General features: G+C 41.7%; 1 protein-coding gene across 2 annotated transcripts in view; it reads left to right on the forward strand.

Annotated features, from left to right (window-relative positions):
- Positions 1 to 13,787, forward strand: part of LOC131922432 (resistin-like beta) — a 29,641-nt gene extending 15,854 nt beyond the window's left edge. For both annotated transcript variants that reach the window (XM_059277223.1, XM_059277224.1), the window contains exons 4-6: positions 12,068 to 12,232; positions 12,907 to 12,969; positions 13,520 to 13,787. In XM_059277223.1, coding sequence (XP_059133206.1) covers positions 12,068 to 12,232; positions 12,907 to 12,969; positions 13,520 to 13,647 — 356 coding nt within the window. In that variant the 3' untranslated portion in view covers positions 13,648 to 13,787. The remainder of the gene's footprint in view (positions 1 to 12,067; positions 12,233 to 12,906; positions 12,970 to 13,519) is intronic.
- Positions 13,788 to 22,478: the final 8,691 nt, after the last annotated feature.

Raw genomic sequence — 22,478 nt, forward strand, 5'->3', positions numbered from 1 at the left:
GAGGTACTGACCTCCTTTTGACACCTAAATTGCCTGTTTTTTCCCATCTTGCTGCATATAAAGCAAGCTTTTATATATTTTTATTGAAGAATCTCATTAAACTTTTATCACAATACATTGTAAAAACTATTTTCCACTCAAGTACATGCTTTGAACTGCTTGTCTGGCTGTTCCGTCTGATAGACAGCCACTCTTTGTTTTAAATATAAGTGGATTCCCTTCAGTTTCCCTACAATAATGGTGTTATGGGCTGAATTGTGCCTCCTCCTCACCAACATGTTGAAACTTTAATTTTGGTACCCAGAATGTGACTATACTGGAGACACCGAGTTTTAAAGGTGATTATGGTAATTCAGGGTAAATGATTAGGTTCTGAGTCAATGACATGATGATCCAGGTGTACTCATGAAAAGGTGAGCTTAGGACACAGATGTCACTGGAAAAGCAGAACATGGGAAAAAGGGAGAAGGCAGCTGGCTATAAGTAAGGAGAAATCTTTTTTTCTTTAAGGCTTAATATTATTTATCCCATTTAATACATCATACAAAACAAATATTCCTAATGATACAATATCTATAGATATACAGCATTTCTTTTCTCTGCACAGAATACCTCCCAGGGTATCTTACTGTTTAATTGTTCGTTTTCTCCAATTGCAAGAGGAAGTTCTTATAAACTTATAGCCCAACTACACCTTGGTCTCAGTCTTCCAACTTCAGACTTGCAAAATACTAAGTTTCTGTTTCTTGAGTTTCTCAGTATGCAGAAACTAAAACAACAAGCAGAATAAAGGCATCATAGACTATAAGAGATGCCATTTGCAACTCAAGAGTCAACACCAACAACAGAACTGAACATGTGAGCCTGTCTTAGGGTGCCAGTTCAAAACCTGGAAGCAGACTGAGAACAGTAAACAACTTCATCTGTATTTTCTCTTTTCTATGCTTGCTGTCCTTCCCTTTGACAGTGATAAATCTCTAAGTATAAGAAAACCTGAAACGTCTCCAAAAGCTCATGTATTTAAAGTTTTGATCCCTGCTCACCAGCCCTGTTTGGAGAGGTTATGAAATCTTTAGAATGAGCAGGAGCACATGAGAGGGCAGGCTCTCAGAAATACAGCAAATAGAAATTTAGCATCTCACAGTGTTGGAGGCTGGCACCTTGAGACCAAGGTGGAGAAGGACTAATGGTCTTATAAGATGTTTCTCCTTGACTTGTAGTTGACTACATTCTCCTTCTGTCTTGCATGGCTTCTCTTTGGGTAACATCTGGGGCCTAAACTCATGTAGCCTTGTCCACTTCCAGTTCACTCTTTTGGCTTGTTGTGTGATGAAAAGTGATCATCCGCCTTCCTGCTCTGTCCACCTGCTGCCATGCCTCCCCCACCATTATGGACTCTTCCTCTGGAACCACAAACCAAAAACACTCTTTCTTATACAAGTTGCTTCTGGTCATGGTATTTTATCACAGCAACAAGAGTAATCAATACAAGAGGGACGTTCCTGTACATCATACATAACACTAACTTTCATGGAACAAGAACAGCACCAGCAACCAAGTTAATGCTGATTTCAACACTGAAGAAGGAAGCTTACTTTTTAGTCCTCAGAATAAGCATTATGCAAGCAGAGAGAGAAAAAACAGAGTTAAACTGAGTGCCTGCACGGCTAGACTCTCCTCTTCATAATACACAAATATTAATCATTGTATTTCATCAGTATGCTCCAGAACAAAAGGATATAATTGACTGTGAAATCATTGTTTCTGAGTTTGAGGTGTGATTTATTAACTGTCTTAGACTTAGGAACATCAGGTTGAAGTAACAATTTGAGACTTCATCTTTGAAACAAAGCAACCACCTTGACAAAGCAAAAAATATTTCTTCACATTTACAATGAGCCAGTTTAATCTCAACAACCAGTTAACCAACGCCAAGCTTACTGAGATTGATTTGGAAGAGGATGGTAATGTAATCATTTTCAAAGATATAATGGTAACTCACCTTTATTAAATGCTGTGTAGAAACTATCACTGTAATTTTACACACACAGCCCATTTAATCCCCACCATTGTCCTGAGAGTTTGTCCATTCTCAAGATGGGGAACCTAGTTTCCTGAGAAGATAAGGAGCCTCTTTCTTCACAGCTGGGACAGGAGGAAATGGCACCATCTTCTGAGATGCCCGCAGAAGTTATTTAGAGATTAAAATATAAGGCAGGAGATTTAGGGTTGTTTGTTGACCTAAGTCAAACTTTTCAGTAATAACTAGTCCTAATAATTTCAGGGAATAAAACATTAGGAAAACACCTTATTTTTTCATATAAATAATTTTGTGAATTTGCTTCTCTGGCAGTGTGAAGATTCATAAGAGGAAAAAAAAGTTGTAGAAATATCAGACACATAGAAACCTGGGAGAGACAATATGAAAGCCATGAGATAAATTTACTATTACAGTACCACAGCGTCTTTGTTAGACACCCCATCCTCCAGCTACAGCAAGTTCCTGGAGACCCTACAGAAGCTGCAGAGGATTGTCAGGGCTGATCTGTAGCTAGACTAGCTAAAATACATGTATTTAAAGGCAAGATGGCCTTGAGACTATAAGAACTCCAGCTAGAGCAATGTGATAAATCAAGCACCCAGGTTCTGTTCTTAAATTTACCACTCTACCTATCAGATTGACTGTGGCAGTGATACTGAGCAGAGAAATTCCAGGGAGATGGGACAGGGCACAAGGACCCTTCAATGGCTGTACTGCAGGGTGGTTCTTTCATCTCTTGCTCTCTTCTTGAATCCAGGCCAAACCTGCATACTCCCTTACAGCTCAACAGCCTTCTCTGCCCTTTGCCTGTTTGCTTTCTTCGGATGTGCCTCCTAATGAAATCTTTGTGTGATTAATCCCATCTACCACCTGCAGCTCAGAGGATCTGCATCTATTTTACTAAAGATTTTCAGATGTATCCAGAAGCACAGCACATTAGCAGCATTACCAAATCCTTAAGCAGTTTTTATAGATTTATATTTTTATCTCAAGTATTGATACTTCTTTAAGCCAGTCTGCTACCACTTACTCTACATGTCCAGCACCTTTCATGAAGACCATTGATCACTCCAAGACTGTCCCCAAATACATTCTTGTCCTGTCTCATGGGGCTAATTTCCTGTCAATTGGTGTGGCTCCCATCTTAAAGGTCACCCTGGAAGGATTTCTTCCTGCTCTGGACTTTTGACCAGGCTGTTCTGCTGATCCTCAAATTTCATCACTGTCTCTTCCACAGGGGACACTCCCTTCCACTTTTCACCTTAACTTTTAACAAATGATAAATGTGTACTTATTGCTGTAAATTGTTATGACATATTTAATGTTGTCTTCTTCTTGTGTGCTGTTATCTCCATGGGAGCAGAGGCTTTTGTGGTGGTATTGTGTTCTCCAAAATATTGTACACCCTAATAAACTTATCTGGGGTCAAAGACAGAACAGCCACTAGATACAAAGGCTAGAAAATGGTGGCACTCACACCTTTAATCCTAGCACTCCAGAGGTAGAAATCCCTCTGGATCTCTGTGAGTTCAAGGCCACATTGGAAACAACCAGGCATGGTGACACACGCCTTTAATCCCAAGAAGTGAGCCTTTAATCTCAGGGAGTGATGGCAAAAACAGAAAGATATATAAGGCGTGAGGACCAGGAACTAGCAGCATTTGGCTGGTTAAGGATTTGGCTGGTTAAGCTTTTAGGTTTTGAGCAGCACAGTTCAGCTGAGAGCCATTTGGATATGAGGACACAGAGGCTTCCAGTCTGAGGAAACAAGATCAGCTGAGAAGTTGGCCAGGTGAGGTTAGCTGTGGCTTGTTCTGTCTCTCTGATCTTCCAGTGTTCACCCCAATAACTGGCCTCAGGTTTGATTTAATTGATAAGACCTTTTAAGATTCCTGCTACAGGCTTTGGTTATGGAATGGTCTAATAATGTCTGGTTCCTTAAGTAAACACTTGTTTTATAAATGAACATGTAGAATATTATAAAGGATATAAAAGATGAAAACGATCATGGAAATGTAAGATATGTTAAAAATGAATCTGCCAAACAAAACAAAAAAAACCTTACAGTATAGTCAAATAGTGAGTTTGAAGCCAAGGATGGCTTTCAACGTTACTTTCCCAAGAGCAAAGATTTGGAGGAAGGATGTAGCAAAAACAAGAACATAGTGGAGATAGAAACAAAATGAGAAATGTCAGAGACTTCTGTTGTCCATGAACCAGTAGTAAATAAATGACTTCAGTAATAAACTATCTTTTTAGAAGAAAACACAAAAGAATGTGCATACTCTTTACATCTGTATTATTTCTGGGGAAATGGAAAGATAATGGCATAATGGAAATTAAAGGCTGGGAGACAAGCACAATTGGTAAAGTACTCACAGCACAAACATAAACCTTGCGGTCAATAACCAAGGCTCACATAAAAACTCAGTTGTGGTGGTAACTGCTTCTATTCCCAGTGTTTGGGAGGCAGACACAGCCAGGTCCTTGGGGCTTGCTGGCCAGCTGCCCTAGCTGAATTGGCAAGCTTCGAGCCAACTAAGAGAACATGTTTCAAAAACAAGGTGGACAAAACCTGAGGACTATCTCAGAAGTGAACCTTGGACCTCCACACATACAGACCTCCCACACATCCCTCAACGTGCTCCCACATTGCCACAGATTATGGCGTGCACACACACACTTAGTAACTGTGGTTCTTCCTTTGAATGGGGATACATTATGTTTAAACAACAAGTTAATTTTCTTCAGATACTATGAATCCCTAGCTTTGCAGCCAAATTTCAAATGTTTAAATTATTAGATAGACTTTCTTACTTGGTTCCCAACATTGCTTTTATGCTTATTTTGTTCCAGGGTCTCTCCAGGTCCAACTGGCAAGTTTGGAACTTAACCTGAACTAAAAATTAAATAACAGTCTTTTCCCAAACCAGGGTTGTGGCCATCCTTCAGTTTTTCTGTCTCTTGTACCACATATTGCCCAGATCTCCAATCCCGGTACCAGACTTCCAAACCACACCTCACAAAGAGGCCAGGCTCCATGCCAACACACAATGACATTGCCCCAAATGAACTGGTTCCTTGCCAGATGTATAAATACAACCTATTTTACCGGCAAAAGAAAATCAACAAAAATTAGAATACTCAGAAATTATGAAGCTTTTGCCAAACTTGATGTCAACAGGGAATGCTGAGGTCATAACCCAGATATCTCAGCATCAGCCACCTTCAATAAGAACCAGTGGTTTAAATTGTTCCTTAATTCTACACTTGAACTTTTAAACTCCAGAGAGGAAATGCAACAGGGAACAGCAGAAGTTTTCAGAGCAGAACTAGCTCCTAGATGCTAATCTATGGCATAACACCCAGGTTTATGCAAGTGAAGGAGATAATGACCATTCTGATTGGTAGGGCAGCTATAAAGTCTCATGCCCAGCTCAAAGCTCTTTACCAGGGCTGGACATGGAAAAGTTATAATAACAATTAATAATAATAATAATAATAATAATAATAATATAGAGACTGATTACAAAGGAATACATTAGTGAACATAATATCCACGAAGACTAAGCTTTGAGAAAGAGAGCTACAAAACACTAAATATTGAAACTAGTTGTTGTCAGAATTCTTTTCCCCAGCTACAGCATGCTATTATTAAGTTTTTAAATAAATATCAGTTACCCACTGGTAGAGATCAGAGTTAACATTTCTCACCAGACACCTGGATTTTAAAATAGCTTTGTTAAGGGGAATATAGTCTACAAAACTGAGTGTTAGCATCTCCATTATTCTGTGGTCTCGGTCTAGCATCTAGAAAAAGAAACAACTTTACTATTGTATTTTTTTAATTTATTTATTTTCATTTTATGTGCATTGTTGTTTTGCCTACATGTATGTTTGTGTGAGGGTGTCAGATCTTGGAGTTACAGGCTGTGGTAAGCTGCCATGTGGGTGCTGGGAATTGAACCCAGGTCCTCTGGAAGAACAGCATGTGCTCTTAACCACTGAGCCATCTCTCTAGCCTGCTATTGTATTTTCTAATTATGATGTTTACATTTTTTTGCTGTATAATTTATATGACTTTTCTCTTTTATCACCAGAGACTCGCTGAAATAGAAAGTGTATCTAAAGTTTAGCAAAGATAATGTTGCATCCCATTCTTTAGATTTCATTTAATTCCAAAAAAGTTAGACAGCATCATACAAAAGATTATGCAGTGGAACAGAGGTTCTACTCCCAAGTCAAGATCTTCAAACAGTGCTCATTTTTGACCTTAGGTAAACCACAATGATCTCCACAGTTTTCTGTGGGTTGCCTTTTGAGTGACAAAGTCAGGTTTGTTCCATTCCAAGGGCCTTGCAAGCTCTAATACTTGATGGTAATCTCAGTCTGATATATGATATATAGAGAAGACCTAGATTGCTGTCTGGAGAAGTTAGTGGGTTATTATGGTAGGAGTTTAGAAGATCATAATGCCAGTGGAAATGTGGACAGGGACAACTAGACTTCTAAGGTTCAAAAAAGAACAAGAACTCTATTGGGAATTTTAACTAGAAAACATTTATGACACCTTCTGCCAAAAAACTGAACTACATTATGCCCACATCTTGAAAGTTTTAGTTTCTCTGAATTTAAAAGTTATGTAGTAAGTTGTTCAATTAAGAAAAATGTCAACCTGACATAACATTAAGGCTATAGCATGGTTAATACTTACTGTTCTTAGTCATATTTCAGTGATTAAAAGAAGAAATATATAACATAAATGTTATAATAGCTGGTGCAATGGCTGAGTGGGTAAAGGTGACTGTCACCAAGCCTGATTACCTGTTTTGGATTCATGGGATACAGAATGTAGAAAAGAAAACTGACTCCCACAAGGTGATCTCTGACTTCCACATGCAAGCCTTGGCGTGAGTGTTTTCACTCACATAAAACACAAACACACACCTATAACACATGCATGCGCACAAAAATGTTCTGAAAATTTTAAATATATTATAAAATTTCTATTTCATTTATTATAGACTGTAATATATAACATATATTTAATAATAGTATCCTCATCCAGAACCTCTCAAATTATGTTTGCTCTGGTTTTATGGCCAGTATAAAAAAGAATTCCAAACTCAGTTACATGCCTTACAAGTTTCAGTATTTAACTAAGGGCATCTAATAGATTGATTTGTGTGTGTGTGTGTGTGTGTGTGTGTGTGTGTGTGTGTGTGTGTGTGTGTGTGTTGGGTCTTATTTTTGATTAGTTTAGCTCTCCTCTTACAATGTTAAAGAATTAAAGTACACATGGCTCATAAATTTTCCTCAGTGGCATCCGTTCCTCCCCCAACCATTGTAGAAGCTCCTTCAAAAAGAATTCATTAGAAAGTTCAATGGCTGAGTATCTACCCTAAGAATATGACAGAGATGATATTACTTCTGCTTGGCCATGACCAATTTGCAAAAATTTCCTCTCCACATGGACCATTTCCTTTCTGGGTCAGAACCCTAGAGTCCTCCATTACCCACCCCTTCATTTTCTCCCCTATTTGCTGAGGCAAAAAGACAGAATGACAGGTAGGAAAGAAAAGCCAGGAGCACATAACTGAACCTTGGTGGATAAGGAACTTTTATGGCTTTACAATTAATTAGAAGTATCAACAAGTTTTATAAACCCAAGTTTCCCCTGCTCCATGGTGTAGAGCTCCATATTATTGAATAGTGTGATGATGTTTTATTTGTGCTGAAATGTGGTGATATTTTATTTGTATGTTAATAAATAAAGCTTACCTGGAGATCAGGGGAAAAAGGCCAGCCATCTTAAGTAAACAAGAAGTCAGACAGCACACACCCTTATTCCCTTAGCAGGCAGGATCTCTATATGTTCAAGGCCACACTAGGGAACAGAGTCAAGCATGGTGACATACACCTTTAATCCCAGTACTAACCATAGAGGCCTGGAGGTCTGTACAGACACACAGAAAGTGACAGAGCTGTGTAGGAAGAGGAAGTGAGGTAGCTGAGCAATAAAGGTGTGGGTAGACAGGAAATAACTCGCATTTGGAAGCTGCAGAGTTGGTGAGGTAAGGTTGGCTGGTAGCTTTCCCAGTTTCCCTGATCTAAGACTTTTACCCCTATATTTGGCTCCATGTTTTTTATTTAATAAGATCATTTAGAAATTCGTCTACAGAATGGATTTTACATAGTCCTCAAGATGTCAACGTTCTCCCTCTCTCAGTAGTCATTAGTGGTCTGTAGTTATTTGTCTAGGGGTGGAAACCCATGAGTTTCCCCCACCCACATTAGCATGTTTACTGATACTTGGGTGTTATTTTGACATGCACATTGTTCAGGTATCATGAGTGTATAGCTTCCCTGTCATTTCTAGGAGATACAATGTCACAGCAGACTTCCTTGTCCTTTGGTCCTCACAGTCTTCTGCTCCTCTTCTGAGATGTTCCCTCATCCTTATGTGAAGGAATTGTGTTGTAGATGTACCTGTATTTGGAGTTTTCCACTCTCAAATAAATACACTGAGGCCTATACTATTTACAAATGCTCAGCCAATAGCTCAGGCTTGTTAGTAACTAGTTCTTACAACTTACAACTATTAATCATATGCTGCCCCAAAGCTCATGGCTTTTACTTCTATCCCATTTTGTGTGTCTAATTTGTTCTTCATCTGGCTGGTGACTCCTGACTCCATCCTTCCTTATCCCATAATTCTCAGGATAAAATTAGGTGGAAAACATCTAATTTTATCCTGTTCAGCTATTGGCCAGTCAGCTTGTTTATTAAACAAGCTCAACATACATGGTTTACATGGGCTTCTGTGGTAACATGGGCAACAGACACAGACCTCAGCTGCAGTGGGACTATGGACCCAGACATGTCCCTCAGTAGCAAGATTGGGTCCAGATGTCACCATGGCCCTGGGTAGTAGTGCAGGCCTCTCAGATCAGCATGGACCTGGTGGCAGCATGGTACCTGGACACCAACATGTCCCCAAATGGCAACCCAGACCCCGGGCATCTGCATGACCTTCAGTGGTAATAGAAGCCACGGACATTGACTTAGACCTTGTCTGTGGTAGGACCACAGAATCAGACATGGCCCTCAGTATAGCTCAGGCCTAGATGACACCATGGCCCTGAGTGGCATCCCAGGCCACTCAGATTTGTATGGTCCCAACAGCAGCATGGTGCCTGGACACCAACATGGCCACAGGTGTTGGCCCAGACCCTGGGCATCTGTGTGGCCTTTGGTGGCAACATAGGCCATGGACATCAACACAGATCCTAGCTGTGATAGGCTATGGCCCCAGACATGCCCTCAGCTGTGGCCTGGGCTCATATGTCACTATGGCCCTGGGTGGCAGTCCAGGCCACTCAGATTGGCATGGCACTGACTGTAGGGTGGCCCACAGACACCAGCATGTCCCCCAGCAGTGGCCCAGATCCCAGATATCTGTACAGCCTTTGGTGGTAATAGTAACCTTGACCATCAACAAGTTTGTAGCTGTGGCAGGGCCACAGACCTAGACATAGCCCTTGGCTGTAGCTTGGGCACAGATATTACCACAGCCCCAGGTAGACACAAAGGCCACTAAGATCTATATGGCCATGGTGGCAACATGACCCTCAGACATTAACACAAATTTAGGTGTCGGCCCAGACTCTGGGCATCTGCACAGCCTTTGGTGCTAACAGGAGCCATTGACATCGACACAGACACTGGCTGCAGTAGGACCATTGACTCAGACGTGGCCCTCAATAGCAGTTCAGGCCTGGATGTCTCCATGGCCCAGGCTAGCAGTGCAGGCCACTTAGATCAGCATGGTCTCTGCTGTGGCATGGTCCTCAGACACCAACACGGCCCCAGGTGGTGGTGCAGATCCCCCATACCACACGACCTTCGGTGGTAACAGGAGCCACAGACATTGACACAGACCATTGCTGCAGCAGGACCATGGACCCAGACATGGCCCTTGGCAGCAGCCTGGGCCCAGATATCACCATAGCCCCAGGTAGCAAGCAGGCCACCCACAATAGCCTGTCGCCCCTCCCCGCCTTCACCTCTTCAGATCCACCTCTCTCCACCGCACATGAACCATTCTGCCTCTCCCTCTCTCATTTCCTCACCATATATTCCCTCACTATAATGGCACCCGACTGCATGGGCCTAGTGGTGCCAGGCCAGCCCATGGTTGTCTTCTGCCCATCCAGGTCAAGCGGCGCCAGGTGAGCATGTGGGTGTCCTCTGCCTGTCCAGGCCTTGTCTGTAATTTTAAAGTTGCTCACACTCTGCACATTTTTAATCTTTTGGCAGTGTGTTTTGCTCTTCACCGCAGAGCTGGAGGACAGTAAGCAGGAGCCATGCCACGGTCAGAATGGAATCCCAATTTGACATTTCCACTGCTGAACAAATTAGTTCAGTACTTTTCAATTCAGCCTTAATACAGTTCTCAGGGCATAGGCAAATGCAGCCATGTTCGTTCCTGAAGTCCAGCACTAATTGCCCCTAGCAATTAGTTCTTTCTCCCCTTTGTGACATGAGAGAGGCTATCAATGTTAATGTTTCTCCTGAAATGCTTGTCTTCTAAGCCCCCTCCAGTACAGCGCAATAATGCTCCACATATGGCAATATGGAGTTTTTCTAGCCTCCAATTCCGATCTCTTCCACAATCCTTCTGTAAACGAGTTCCAAAGGCTTACAAACCACATGGTCAAGTTTATTCAGCTACAAACCCACTTCAGGACCCAGTGTTCTTTCTCTGTTCGTCATTTTTCTCACAAGCAACTTAAGGAAGGAAAGGTATATCTTGACTTATAAAAAGTGTGGTCCATTACGGCGACTGACACTTGGTGACAAGAGTGTGAAGCAGCAGGTCATGTTGTACATGCAGGGAGCAGGAGGAGGCAAGTGCTAGTGGTCAGTTCCCTTTCTCCTCTGTATTCAATCTGAGATCTGAGCTCACAGAATGGGGCCGTCCACACATAGGGTATATCCTTTCCCGCCACCTAACCTAATGTAGTCACATCCTCACACACAAGTACAAAGGTTTGCTTCTACGGTGGTTCTAAATCCCACCAGGCTGAGACTGTTAATCATCATACCAGACATAGGTAGTATAAAGGGAAAGTAATATGACCCAGAACTTAACAATAGAGATGAGAAGTTTCCAAAATGAGAAGATAAGACAAAGCCTCCAAAGATAATGGGATTGCCTCCATGTTTCCTTTTTGCTCAGTCCTGACTCAGAATGTACTACTTGCCACTTGTGACTAGGAGAAGGCACCATCAAAAGATAAATTGAGAATGGTGAAAAAAAAAATATGAAAAGATCAGTCTAATAATAACTTTGTTGAGACTCTGAAAGTACTCTAGAAAAGCAAATACACCATGCTTTTCCTTCCTTATTTCTATGTCAGGAATCATCAGATTTTCTATTACTTTTTACAAAGAGGGGATTAGCTTGCAACAAGAAAATAGTGTCTGAAAAGGTGTTAAGTAATGCCTTCGCTCAGAAGACCACAAAGCACCTACTTCCTGGTGAAGGATCAAGCAAGAGGGCCCTAACATGGGACAGCAACTGAAGGTGCAGGTGTTGTCCTTATCAGGTGACCAAGAAAGGAGGGGAGTGAACAAGCAGGTAGAATGACTTGGCAGGAAACCATAGCGAAGGCAGCTGTTGCTTCCCAAAGACACACTAAAGTTTATTGTGGTGATGTGTCACACCCCACTAACAAGACACTGAAAGTCTTTTGTGTGTGCACTTAAATATATTAAAGATGTCCAGGTCTATAATCCCACAGGAGGAAAGACTTCTTCTTAGTCAACATGTTTCCTGGGTTTTCTGGTGAGTGAATCTGCTCTTTGGGAACCCCCTCTGCTTTTCCACAAACCTAGAAGAACTGCACTATGGATGCTGATCTTCCTCCCCATTTACTCCCTTGACATTAAACATTGTCTTCTCCCTTCCTTCATGGCCACACCAGAGCTCAGAGATTCACCTTCTTTCCCTTTCTCTTCCAGCTCTAGGAGGCGAACCTTCTACAAGCATGAAGCCTACAATATGTTTTCTTCTTATCTTCGTCTCCCTCCTCCATCTGATGATCACAGTGAACACTCAGTCCTCTGTAGACTCTTCAGTGAATAAAAATAACCAGGACGATTTCCACGGCGTAGACCCCCATTGGGGTAAGGGAAATCTGAGTTTAGTCCTTACTTATGCTGCCTAACCCTTTACTTCATCTCCATCCCATTCCAAGGCCCCAGCCTCTGATTAGTCCACTGCAGACCTTCTTTCCTGTTCAGGGATTTCTTTATTATTCTACTCCTTTTTGAGCTCTTGGTCAAAATAATGATGAAGAATAAGGAGGGTGGTAGCCGTAATGTGTGAACACATTCTGAATCAAGTGTAATTCAAAGGCTTTGGTTAGTTCATTTAATTTTTACAGCCAGCTTATGAGCTAAGAATAACTATCACTTTTACTTCATAAACTAAGAAATTAAATTTGAGGTCTGCAGAGACGACTAGGCAGTTAAGAGCACTGGCTGCTCTTCCAGAGGACCTAGGTTGATTCCTAGCACCCACATGGTGGATCACAAACATTTGTAACTCCTATCCCAGAAGATCTGACTGAAGCATGCATTTGATGCACAGACATACATGTAGGCAAAACACCCATGCACATGAGAAGGTTTTTAAAAAGGAAATTAAACCTTAAATGTTACTGAGTAGCCTGATTATGGCGGGGGGAGAAGGGGAAGCAACTCTAAGACAGAAGAGGACTTTGAAGGAGGGTGTAAGAAAGAGAGAACATGGGCAATACTCCTTATTCTTTACTACTCAGAGTAACCTCTCTTGACAGGGCCTTCGAAGCTCTTCTGCACTCGTGTCAAAAATCCAGGCAGATGGTCCTCCTGTCCTCCTGGTGAGTAACTCCACAAGAAGAATTTGTGAGCAAGATGTCCTGTGTTCTTCCCCATCAATCTTCAAATAATGAATTATTTTCCTAGGTCAAATGTATACTGCCATGGAAACAAGCCATAGTCCCGGGTACCCAGTCATCCCTTACTGTTTTTCAGATCCTTCAGAGATGCTACTGAGGGAACTCGGGTTTCTATTCTTCCATTCATTTCTTTCTGTTGTGTTGTACTCTCAGATGCCAGCCGTTTCTGTCACCACTTTTTTGTGTCTGGTCATGGATATGGTCCTCACTTCTTTCCCAATCTATTCCCTTGTGTTGCTGGGCAGAGAGCCAACACAGAGGCCAATTTGTCATCAACTGAATGACATTGAAACTCCAAATCCTTTTGTTTAAGAAGTTTAAGTGACTTTTTTCTTGAAGATAATTCCCAAAATTGAATTAGCTTCACCTAAGCCTAGATTTACCCATGAGCTTCTTAAGGAGAACAGTTGGGGACTCACCGTCTCTTTACAATAGAAGGACTCTGATGTCTGTGTCTCACATGACCATGCAGGGATGGCTGTTACTGGCTGTGCTTGCAGCTCTGGCTGTGAATCTTGGGAGATCCAGAATGGAAATACTTGCCACTGCCAATGCTCAGCCATGGACTGGACCACCACCCACTGTTGCCGACCAGCTTGAGGATGAGGAGGCTGAGAACCCAAGTTTTCAATGATGACCATATTGAAACCATGGGCTCACTCAAGAAACCTGACTCACTGTCTCCCTAATGAATATTACCCAATAATTCTTCCTGAGTAATACAGATCTGTTCTTGTGCATGTTTACGTTTAATGTTATTATTTCTAGCTTGGGTACCTGTTGCCAGAAAATATTTTCAGTGTTTCAGTGATTGCACCTCAATACAGCATGTAAGATGAGTGGTGAAGAAAGATATGGGAAGAACAGGAAATTGGACCAACCCTCTCTTGTTCTCCTACTTCCTTATGATTTACCAAAAAATATTGAATGTGTTGTTGGCATGAAATATAGTGAAACAAAATACTATGCTTTTATGGAGCTTACCAACTGCAGCAGTGAATCCCAAACCATGTGCAAGGTATGGGTGGAAGGGAAATTTGAAACAATTTCTAACTTCTCAGTATGTATGTGTATGTACCCTTTCCAACTTACATGCCTGAGTTGGCTTTCATCAAGGTGACCCTGTTCCCATTGCCTTTCTTCCAGATAGCCACAGGACCCCCACAGCCCTCATCTATCGTGAAGTCTTGATAAAATGCATCTCCCTGGGTATAAAAATGTACAGAACTCCAAACTAGGAAATAATTTTAAATGCTGCTACTAATGTTAAGCAAATAAGTGACTCAATGACTTGGTAACAAGTGTGTTATAAGTTGAACAACTGCCAAATTTGAAGTTTCGTGGGTTTTTTTTAAAATTTATTTATTTAAATTTTTTTCATTTTACATACCAATCCCAGTTCCCCCTTCCTCCCCTTCTCCCACCCCCCAACCTCCTCCAATCCCATCTCCCCCATCCACTCCTCAGAGAGGGTAAGGACTCCCTTGGGGAGTCAACGGAGTCTGGCATACCAAGTTGAGGCAGGACCAAGCCCCTCCCACTGTGTCAAGGCTGACCAAGGTATCCCACTCTAGGGAATGTGTTTCAAAAAGCCATTTCATGCTCACAGGATAAGTCCTGGCTCCATTGCCAAGGGCTCCCCAAACAGATCTAGGTACATAACTGTCACCCACATTCAGAGGGCCTACCTAGTTCAGTCCCATGCATGTTCCCCAGCTGACAGGCCAGAGTCCATGAGCTCCCACCAGCTTGGGTCAGCTGTCTCTGTGGTTTTCCCCATCATGATCTTGACCTCACTTGCTCCTATGGTCCCTCCTCTCTCTCTTCAACTGAAGTCTAGGAGCCCAGCCAAGTGCTTGGTTGTAGATAACTGCATCTGTTTCCATCAGTTATTGGATGTAGGTTCTATGATGACAATTAGGGTAGTCACTAATCTGATTATAGGAGAAGGTAAGTTCAGGTACCCTCTTCATTATTGCTAGGAGTCTTAGCAATCATGTCTTAGGTGTCATCTGTGTGGATTTCTAGGGATTTTCCTAGCATCAGGTTTCTCCCTAACTGTGGAGCGTTTACCCAACCACCCCCACAGTTCCTCAGAGTTTTCTTGAGTGTGAGCAGCAGGAAATATTAGATAGAATGATTTATTGCAGAGAATCTTGCGGAGATAAACAGATAGAAAATAAAGGATAGCCTCGAGAGGGCCTGGAACCTTTTCCAATGGGCCCCGACTATCTCTGCCCCAGGGTTTTTATAGAGACGCCAAGGGGTGGAGCAAAAGACCTCCTCCCCCAGCACAGCCAAGTGCAGACCATCTCAGACACCTGCACCCAGGCCCGTGGTCCTAATCATCCTCTATGCGGACCTGCTGGGTAAAGCCATGAGGAACCCGAGAACGGGCTCCCACACCTAACCTCCTAATGGTTTCCTCTACCAAAGTATCTCTTTCATTGCTCTTCCTCTCCATCTATCCACTTGACCATCTCGGTCCCTCCTGTTCCCATCCTCCATCCCTTCCCTTCTATCCCCCTCCCATTTTACCCAGAATATCTTCACTATTTTCCTTTCCTGGGGCCCTCCATGCGTGTCCCTCTTAGGATCCGCCTTTTTACCTAGCTCCTCTGGGGTTGTGGATTGTAGCCTGGTTATTCTTTACTTTGCATCTAATATCCTTCTAGACAGTAACTCTGTGAGGTTGGTGAAGATCTTTTCCCAATTCTGTAGTCTGTCGTTTTGTCTTATTTACCGTGTCCTTTGCCTTATAAAAGCTTCTCAGTTTCAGGAGGTTTTGGGGGAATTTTTAAATGTTGATATAAGTACCTTCTCAAGCAGATAGATTTAGACAGATCTATGGTAGAATGAAAGCGCATGGGGAGGCTGCTGCAGGGTCTCTGGGGCTTCTATGGGTGGTGGCGAGGCACAGGATGTGTCCCTGGAGGTTAGGGCCTAGAGAGCAAGGCTGTCCATAGGCACCAGGCACACACATGGTGAACATACATGCACGCAGACAAAATACTCATACACGTTCAATAGAAAAAAGAAATCTAAAAAAATTTAAAACTTTTCTAAAAAAATCTAATTTCTTTATTGATTCATTGAGAATTTCACATCATGCACCCCAATTCTGGTCACCTCCCATTTCCCCCATATCTGCCCCTTACTCCTACAGTGTCTCTCTCCCAAAAGAAAATTAAAAAAAAAAAAATTTAAGCCAACCCAAAGCAAGCAAGCAAACAAACAAAAATCTCTCCACTCCTTCATCTTCTTCACTCTCCAACACCTCTTTGTTCATCCACGGTGTGTCACATAGTATATACCCCTTTGTCCAATCAGCTTTACCTGTAAAAGTACCTTGCAAATGAGTCATTGGTCGGGTTCAAGGCCTCTGGCCTTTGGTGTTCCATCATTACTGGATCCTCATTGAAACTCCTCTTGGATATCCCGTGGCTGCCCCGAGTCATGGAGATCCTGTCGGTATTGTGCCACAGGACCGATCCCCTCACAGCTCCAGCAGGTCCTAGATGGGGTAGATGTTAGGTTGGGCCAACCCAGGGCCCGGCTGTGAGCCTGAACAGTAGCTGAGCTGGTCAGTCCAGGGCACTGGTACTGCTCGTCTCAGGTGAGGGGCAGAGCCAGCCCTCCTATGCCCATGCCATTAGGGCCAGTTCTCCCTTGCCCTTGGTGAATGGTGGGGCCGTCTCTCCCCAGTGTGGGGGTCAGGGCCAGCACTCTTGCAGCAGTGTCTGGTAAGGGGCAAGGGCAGTTTTCTCAGGACCAGCGAAGGGTGGGCTGGCTCATCATGGCCCTCTGACATTAACACACACCCCAGATGCAGCAGGACCATGGACCCAGACATGGCCCTCAGTAGCAGCTCAGGCCCGAAGGACATTATGGCTCCAGGCCACAGCACAGGCCACTCAGATCACCCTGGCCCCCAGTAGCAGCGTAGCCCTCAGACACTAACAGGGTCCCAGATGGTGACCCAGACCTCGGGCATCTGCATGGCCTTCAATAGTAACAGAAGCCTCAGAAACCAACACAGACTCTGGCTGCAGTAGGGCCATGTAGAACACTTTTCTCAATACGTTGTTTGCATTTACTGATTTCTCATCAAAATGTTTTATAAAGGTTCTGTTCACTTGTATACTGTTGGTCACTGGAATCATAGCCTGCGCTGGCTATTGATTTGCTAACTTGATACAATCTAGAGTCATTCTGGAAAGGGAACTCACAATTAAGTAAATGCCCCCAGCAGATTGGCCTTTGGGCAAGTGTGTGTAATATTTTCTGGATTTATGATTTATGTGGTGGGGCCCAGCTGGATGGTGTTAAGAAATCAGGCTGAGCACACCATGAAGAGCGGGCAATCTTTCATGGCCTTTGCATCAGTTCCTGCCTCTTGCCTTAAATTCCTGCCCTTACTTCCCTAGATGATAGACTACAAGTTATAAGATGAAATAAACCCCTTACCCTGTGGTTGTTTTTGTTCATAGTGTTTTTTTTAATCACAGCAACAGAAATCCTAAGATATGATTCAACACACATACACATCAACTTGAGTGAGCATTTTAAAATATAAAGCAGACCATAGCATTTTGATGTTTCAATCATGCTAATGTTAATCCTGAGATTCACCAGAGAAAAACCAATTCTACCATTTTGAGCCAAATTTGAAGCAAGCTTTATTCAAATATTAAATACTGGCCAAGATGGACTTTGGTCATGACTGTTCTCTAGAATTCTTAGCTGAGTGGACCCTAAGACACATGTTGCAGAGCTAGTTAAAGACAAACCCATACAGCCTACTCAAAGGCTGAATAACAGGACAATTTATCAGAAGCCTCTAACTGATCCAGCTGAAGAGGCAAGGAGCAGTTGTTGTTGTGGGATAAACCTTTGGAACACTGTAAAGATGTGTCTCTGCTAAAGATCCTTCTGATTGGTTTAATAAAGAGCTGAATGGACAATAACTAGGCAGGACTTCTGGGTAGAGAGAGGAACTCAGGGGATGTATCTAAACATGCAGAATTTGCCAGTGAAACATGGAGGAAACAGGACATGCAGTATGGAGGAGAGGTAATGAGCCACATGGCAGAACATAGATTAATATAAGTGGATTAATTTAAGTTATAAGAGCTAGTTGGAAGCAAGCCTAAGCTAAGGCCAAGCTTTCATAATTAATAATGAGTCTCTATGTCATTATTTGGGATCTGGCAGTACAAAAAAAGACATGTTACATGTGGCACCCAGTGTCCAGGCACATATATCTACATAGGGCCCAAGAAAGCTGAAAAAAAAAAAAAGAATTCTGAACACAGAGCCAGACACAGCTTCCTAGTAACCACAATCTCTTGGGCAGGCCTAGTGCTTGTAGCATACAGAGGCATGGCTCCTTTAAGAAGCCCTCCTCGCGCCACTCGTGGGGGGCCCAAGTCCTTCTGATCGAGGCCAAAAAAAAAAAAAAAAAAAAAAAAAAGCCCTCCTCTGCTGGGCCCACCAACTTCCCAGAGCTGGAGTGGGAAAACACAGCTCCTGGCCCAGTGCCAGTAGGCATGAGCTGTACCCAAGAACCTGGGGTAGCCTGCTAGACTGACCTGAGGGAATCAGAGCCAGTCACCAGCATCATGTGCTAAGTGGTACCATGTGGTGGATGGCCCTTTAAGGCTTGGCTTACATGGTCAGTGAATGCTGCAAGCCCACAGAAAGCCAGGTTCAGACCTCTGAAAAGGTACAGTATTCTTAAAAATGTGCTTAGGTGCAGAAGAAAGAAGATATAATGGATATAGACAATTATTAGAAAAATAATTTAAAAATAATAAAGTCTTTAAAAAGAATAAAATGATATATAAAGAATAAGTCACACAAGGATGAGAAATATTGTAACACAGGGAGTTTGGACCTTATGTGGTGTTTTGTTCAATTTGAATTTTTTGAATGTTAATGAACAAAGAACAGCAGTTGCTGTGAGACATTGGAGTATAGAAGGGACTGCTGAATTAAACTAACCTATATATTTTAAGGATGTCTTAACTTCAGAATGGAAGTCAGAAAATATATTGCATTGAGGGAGAAATTTCGCTTTTGTTTCCACAGGAAATGAAAGGTATGGATTCCTTCAAATTTAATAGAGATCAGAGTTGACTGGGGGATACCTCCTAAAAAATTTTGGCTGCAGACATGAAGGAAGAAACCAGGAAAGACTGTAGGACATGTGAATGTGTATGCTGATCCCTCTGCATGGGAGCAGCTCTGAGACTGGATGAGACATGATAAATCTTGTTGGCTACAGAGTCCTCATGACTTATTATTACATGCATCCTTTCATATGGCATGGATGGTGATTTATATTACCATTTAGTTATGCAGTCCAAACAGATTTATAAAGTTGATAGATGTCTTTTACCTGCTCAACCATAGAACAGAAAATCATCTTTAGCTGACTTGTGAACACTGCACATTCTATACTTTTGTTAATGTAGCTATGTATGTTACCTTTAAAAGTTTGTGTGTTTTCAGAACAGAAGAACCAAATACCAATGAAGACAAGTAGACCAGGTGATCCAGCCTCTTAGAATGCTTCTGTTGCAGTTTCCCCAAAAATCTGCAACATCTTCAGAGCTGTTAGCTAAGATGCCAGCCTCACAGACTACTCTAGTCAGGACTTCAGGTAAACCCTGCATGTTCCCATTACACAGAGACTGGACAACAAATGATACAGCTAGGTCTCTCAAGACTTGACCATTATCTCAATTTTCTCAGGGTCCCCTAAAGATGTGTTTGCCACCAGACAGTAGAAAGTTATTTTAAGAACATGACTCCCACATTCCCAAGAGGTAGGGTTGGTTGTTTTTGGTTGTTTGGTGGGTTATGGATGCTTGTCGCCACTTAGGATGTTGGTTGCAAATTGTTATTGGTTACGACAAGGGAGAAAAACTAAGCAAGGAAGATTAGATTTAGGGATCTCATTCTGAAAAGAGGAGATATAGGACTGATAGGATAAAAGAGTAGTTTATTGAATCTACTTTTAAACTAAAAAATAAATATTAATCTCAAATATTTTACATTGGTATGGATTTTTGTATATTGATACAAATTTAAGGTTATTTTGTTACAACATACTGTAAGGTATTATACCTATGCAGCTCATTTAAATTGTAGTGTAAAGTTCTAGTCCTTGAAAGCTATTATTAGAAACTATTTAGGATAATTATGAAATTCAAGTTAGTAGTTAGTCATCTATAGCAATCAAACTTGTAGTCATGTTAGGTATGTTTTCAAGGTTAAAAAGAGATATATTTTAGATAGGCAAGTGGTCTTCAAACACTTCAGAGACCTAGAGAATATGGCATTTAAGATGTTTTAATAATATAAGGCTTTTCATGATAGTGAGAAATTTCTGCTCCTGAAAGCATCAATCTACTTCAGAGAGGATAATGGACATCAAAGAACTTCCACATGGAGTTTGTTTTCTTTGTGGTAAAGTTAACCACTGGGCAAGCAACTACCTTTGCCTAGACTGCTGACAGCATGCTGTCCAAATTGGGCAAGTAGGGCACAAAAGAAAGTGACTGCCAAACTTTTACAAGACAAGGTAGGACAATCCTTTAAAATTCCTGCTTCACAGATAAGTCTGTCAGATAGTCTAGGCCTGAAAGCCTAGATAGATGTTCCAATGTTACAGAGGTACCTTGGGTGACTGTCCAGGCAGCCAGGTGTCCTTGTCATTTTTATAGTTTTAGAAGTTGCTTTCTCTGCACTTCCTGTTTACTCAGGTAATATTTTATCCTTCTTGGGTCTCTGATGGGGTTGAAGCCTAGATATTCATAATATTTTCTTTGTAACCAAATTCAAAAAGGAAACTTACAAAAGAGATGTAAATTTTATGAGGTTGAGATACATAAAAGCTTAATTTGTTTATCTAAGAAAATGTTTTAAGGTCTAAAAGGATATTTTTAGGCTGGTAATACAAGTTATGATGGAAAATGGTATAGGTATAAAACTTTGGACTCATCAAGATAGGATAGATAATAGAGTACTTTCTCCAAAGTTGCCAAATACAAGTGGACTGGGCATTGTGAATATAATTCTCACCTGATAATTGTTCTTATTGTATATAGTTTTACTGTGTCAGAGTCAAAATCTTTCCTTTTTGTTTAGAAAAAAAGGGGGAAATGTTGTGGGATAATCTTTTTGTACACTGTGAAGATGTGTCTCTGCCAAAGCACTTTTTGATTGGTTTAGTAAAGCATTGAATGTCAAATAGCTAGGCAAAAGAGGTTAGGCAGGACCTCCAGGCAGAGAGAGGATGAATCCAAGTGTATGAAATTTGCCATTGAGACACAGACGAAGCAGAAAATAAGTATGGAAGAGAGATAACAAGCCACATGGTGGAATGTAGATTAATATAAATGGGTTAATTTAAGTTATTAAGAGCTAGTAGGAAACAAGCCTAAGCTAAGGCCAAGCTTTCATAATTAATAAGCCTCTGTGTCATTATTTGGAAACTGGTGGTACAAATAAAGACATTACAGGATTACATCAGCTTCCAGGGTATTCAGAGCTCAGCAATTTGTAGTCTTCAGGTGATCCCTGGATGACATCTGTCAGCCAAGTGGAAATATGCTGAGACAAATATAGTCTAGGGACAGAAGTTAAAATTTAGGAACTTAAAAGAAAACCTTACTTATATTAGGAACTTTTAAGCCCATAGTCCTGGTAATTAGGAGATGGGAAGAATTCCAAGACCAGAGAAGAGAGACAGAGAGTCCCCATCCTCAGAAATAGGCAGGTGAGGAAACTTATCCAGATAAGCTATACTTATCTGGAGTCCATTTGGCCTATGACAGGTAGACCCAGGTCTTATGGCTTTTTTTTTTTTTGACTCCCTGAAGCTTACATAAATTTTAAGTTTACAAAAAGAGATAAAAATTCTAGATATATTAGCATTGCCATTATAAAATAGGGGGAGTAGTATTGGTGAAATTGTTAAGGCCACTCCACATAGTTAAAAGGAAGATTTATTTACTGGGTAACTTACAAATGAAGGGATAGGTAGATCGCGGGGTCTGGGGAAGGTGTATCGCAGTCCAGCAGTGTTCTCTAGAGCTCTGCTCGGTCAACCTCCACCGTCTAGGGTCCAGGAACAGAGAGCTCGCTGGCCCATCCAGATCTCGGGTCTCTCGGCACCTCCCTTGGCCCCACCTTGTAGGCATGATAGTTGCCGAAGCCTCAATGGGGGTTGGAACTTCCAGATCAAAGCTGAAATGGCTACCCACTACAGAGTAGACTCATGCAATTGAATCCTAGTGAAAACTATAATTTTGTGCTAAAAAGCATGAATACTTTTTTATCTGTCCGGAGAGTCAATTATGTTTTTAACTCAATGAAAAGCACTTTTAAGTCTATATTTGGAAGACAACCAAAGGAAATTTAAA

Source organism: Peromyscus eremicus, chromosome 12, assembly GCF_949786415.1.
Source record: "Peromyscus eremicus chromosome 12, PerEre_H2_v1, whole genome shotgun sequence".
Classification (NCBI taxonomy): Eukaryota; Metazoa; Chordata; class Mammalia; order Rodentia; family Cricetidae; genus Peromyscus; species Peromyscus eremicus.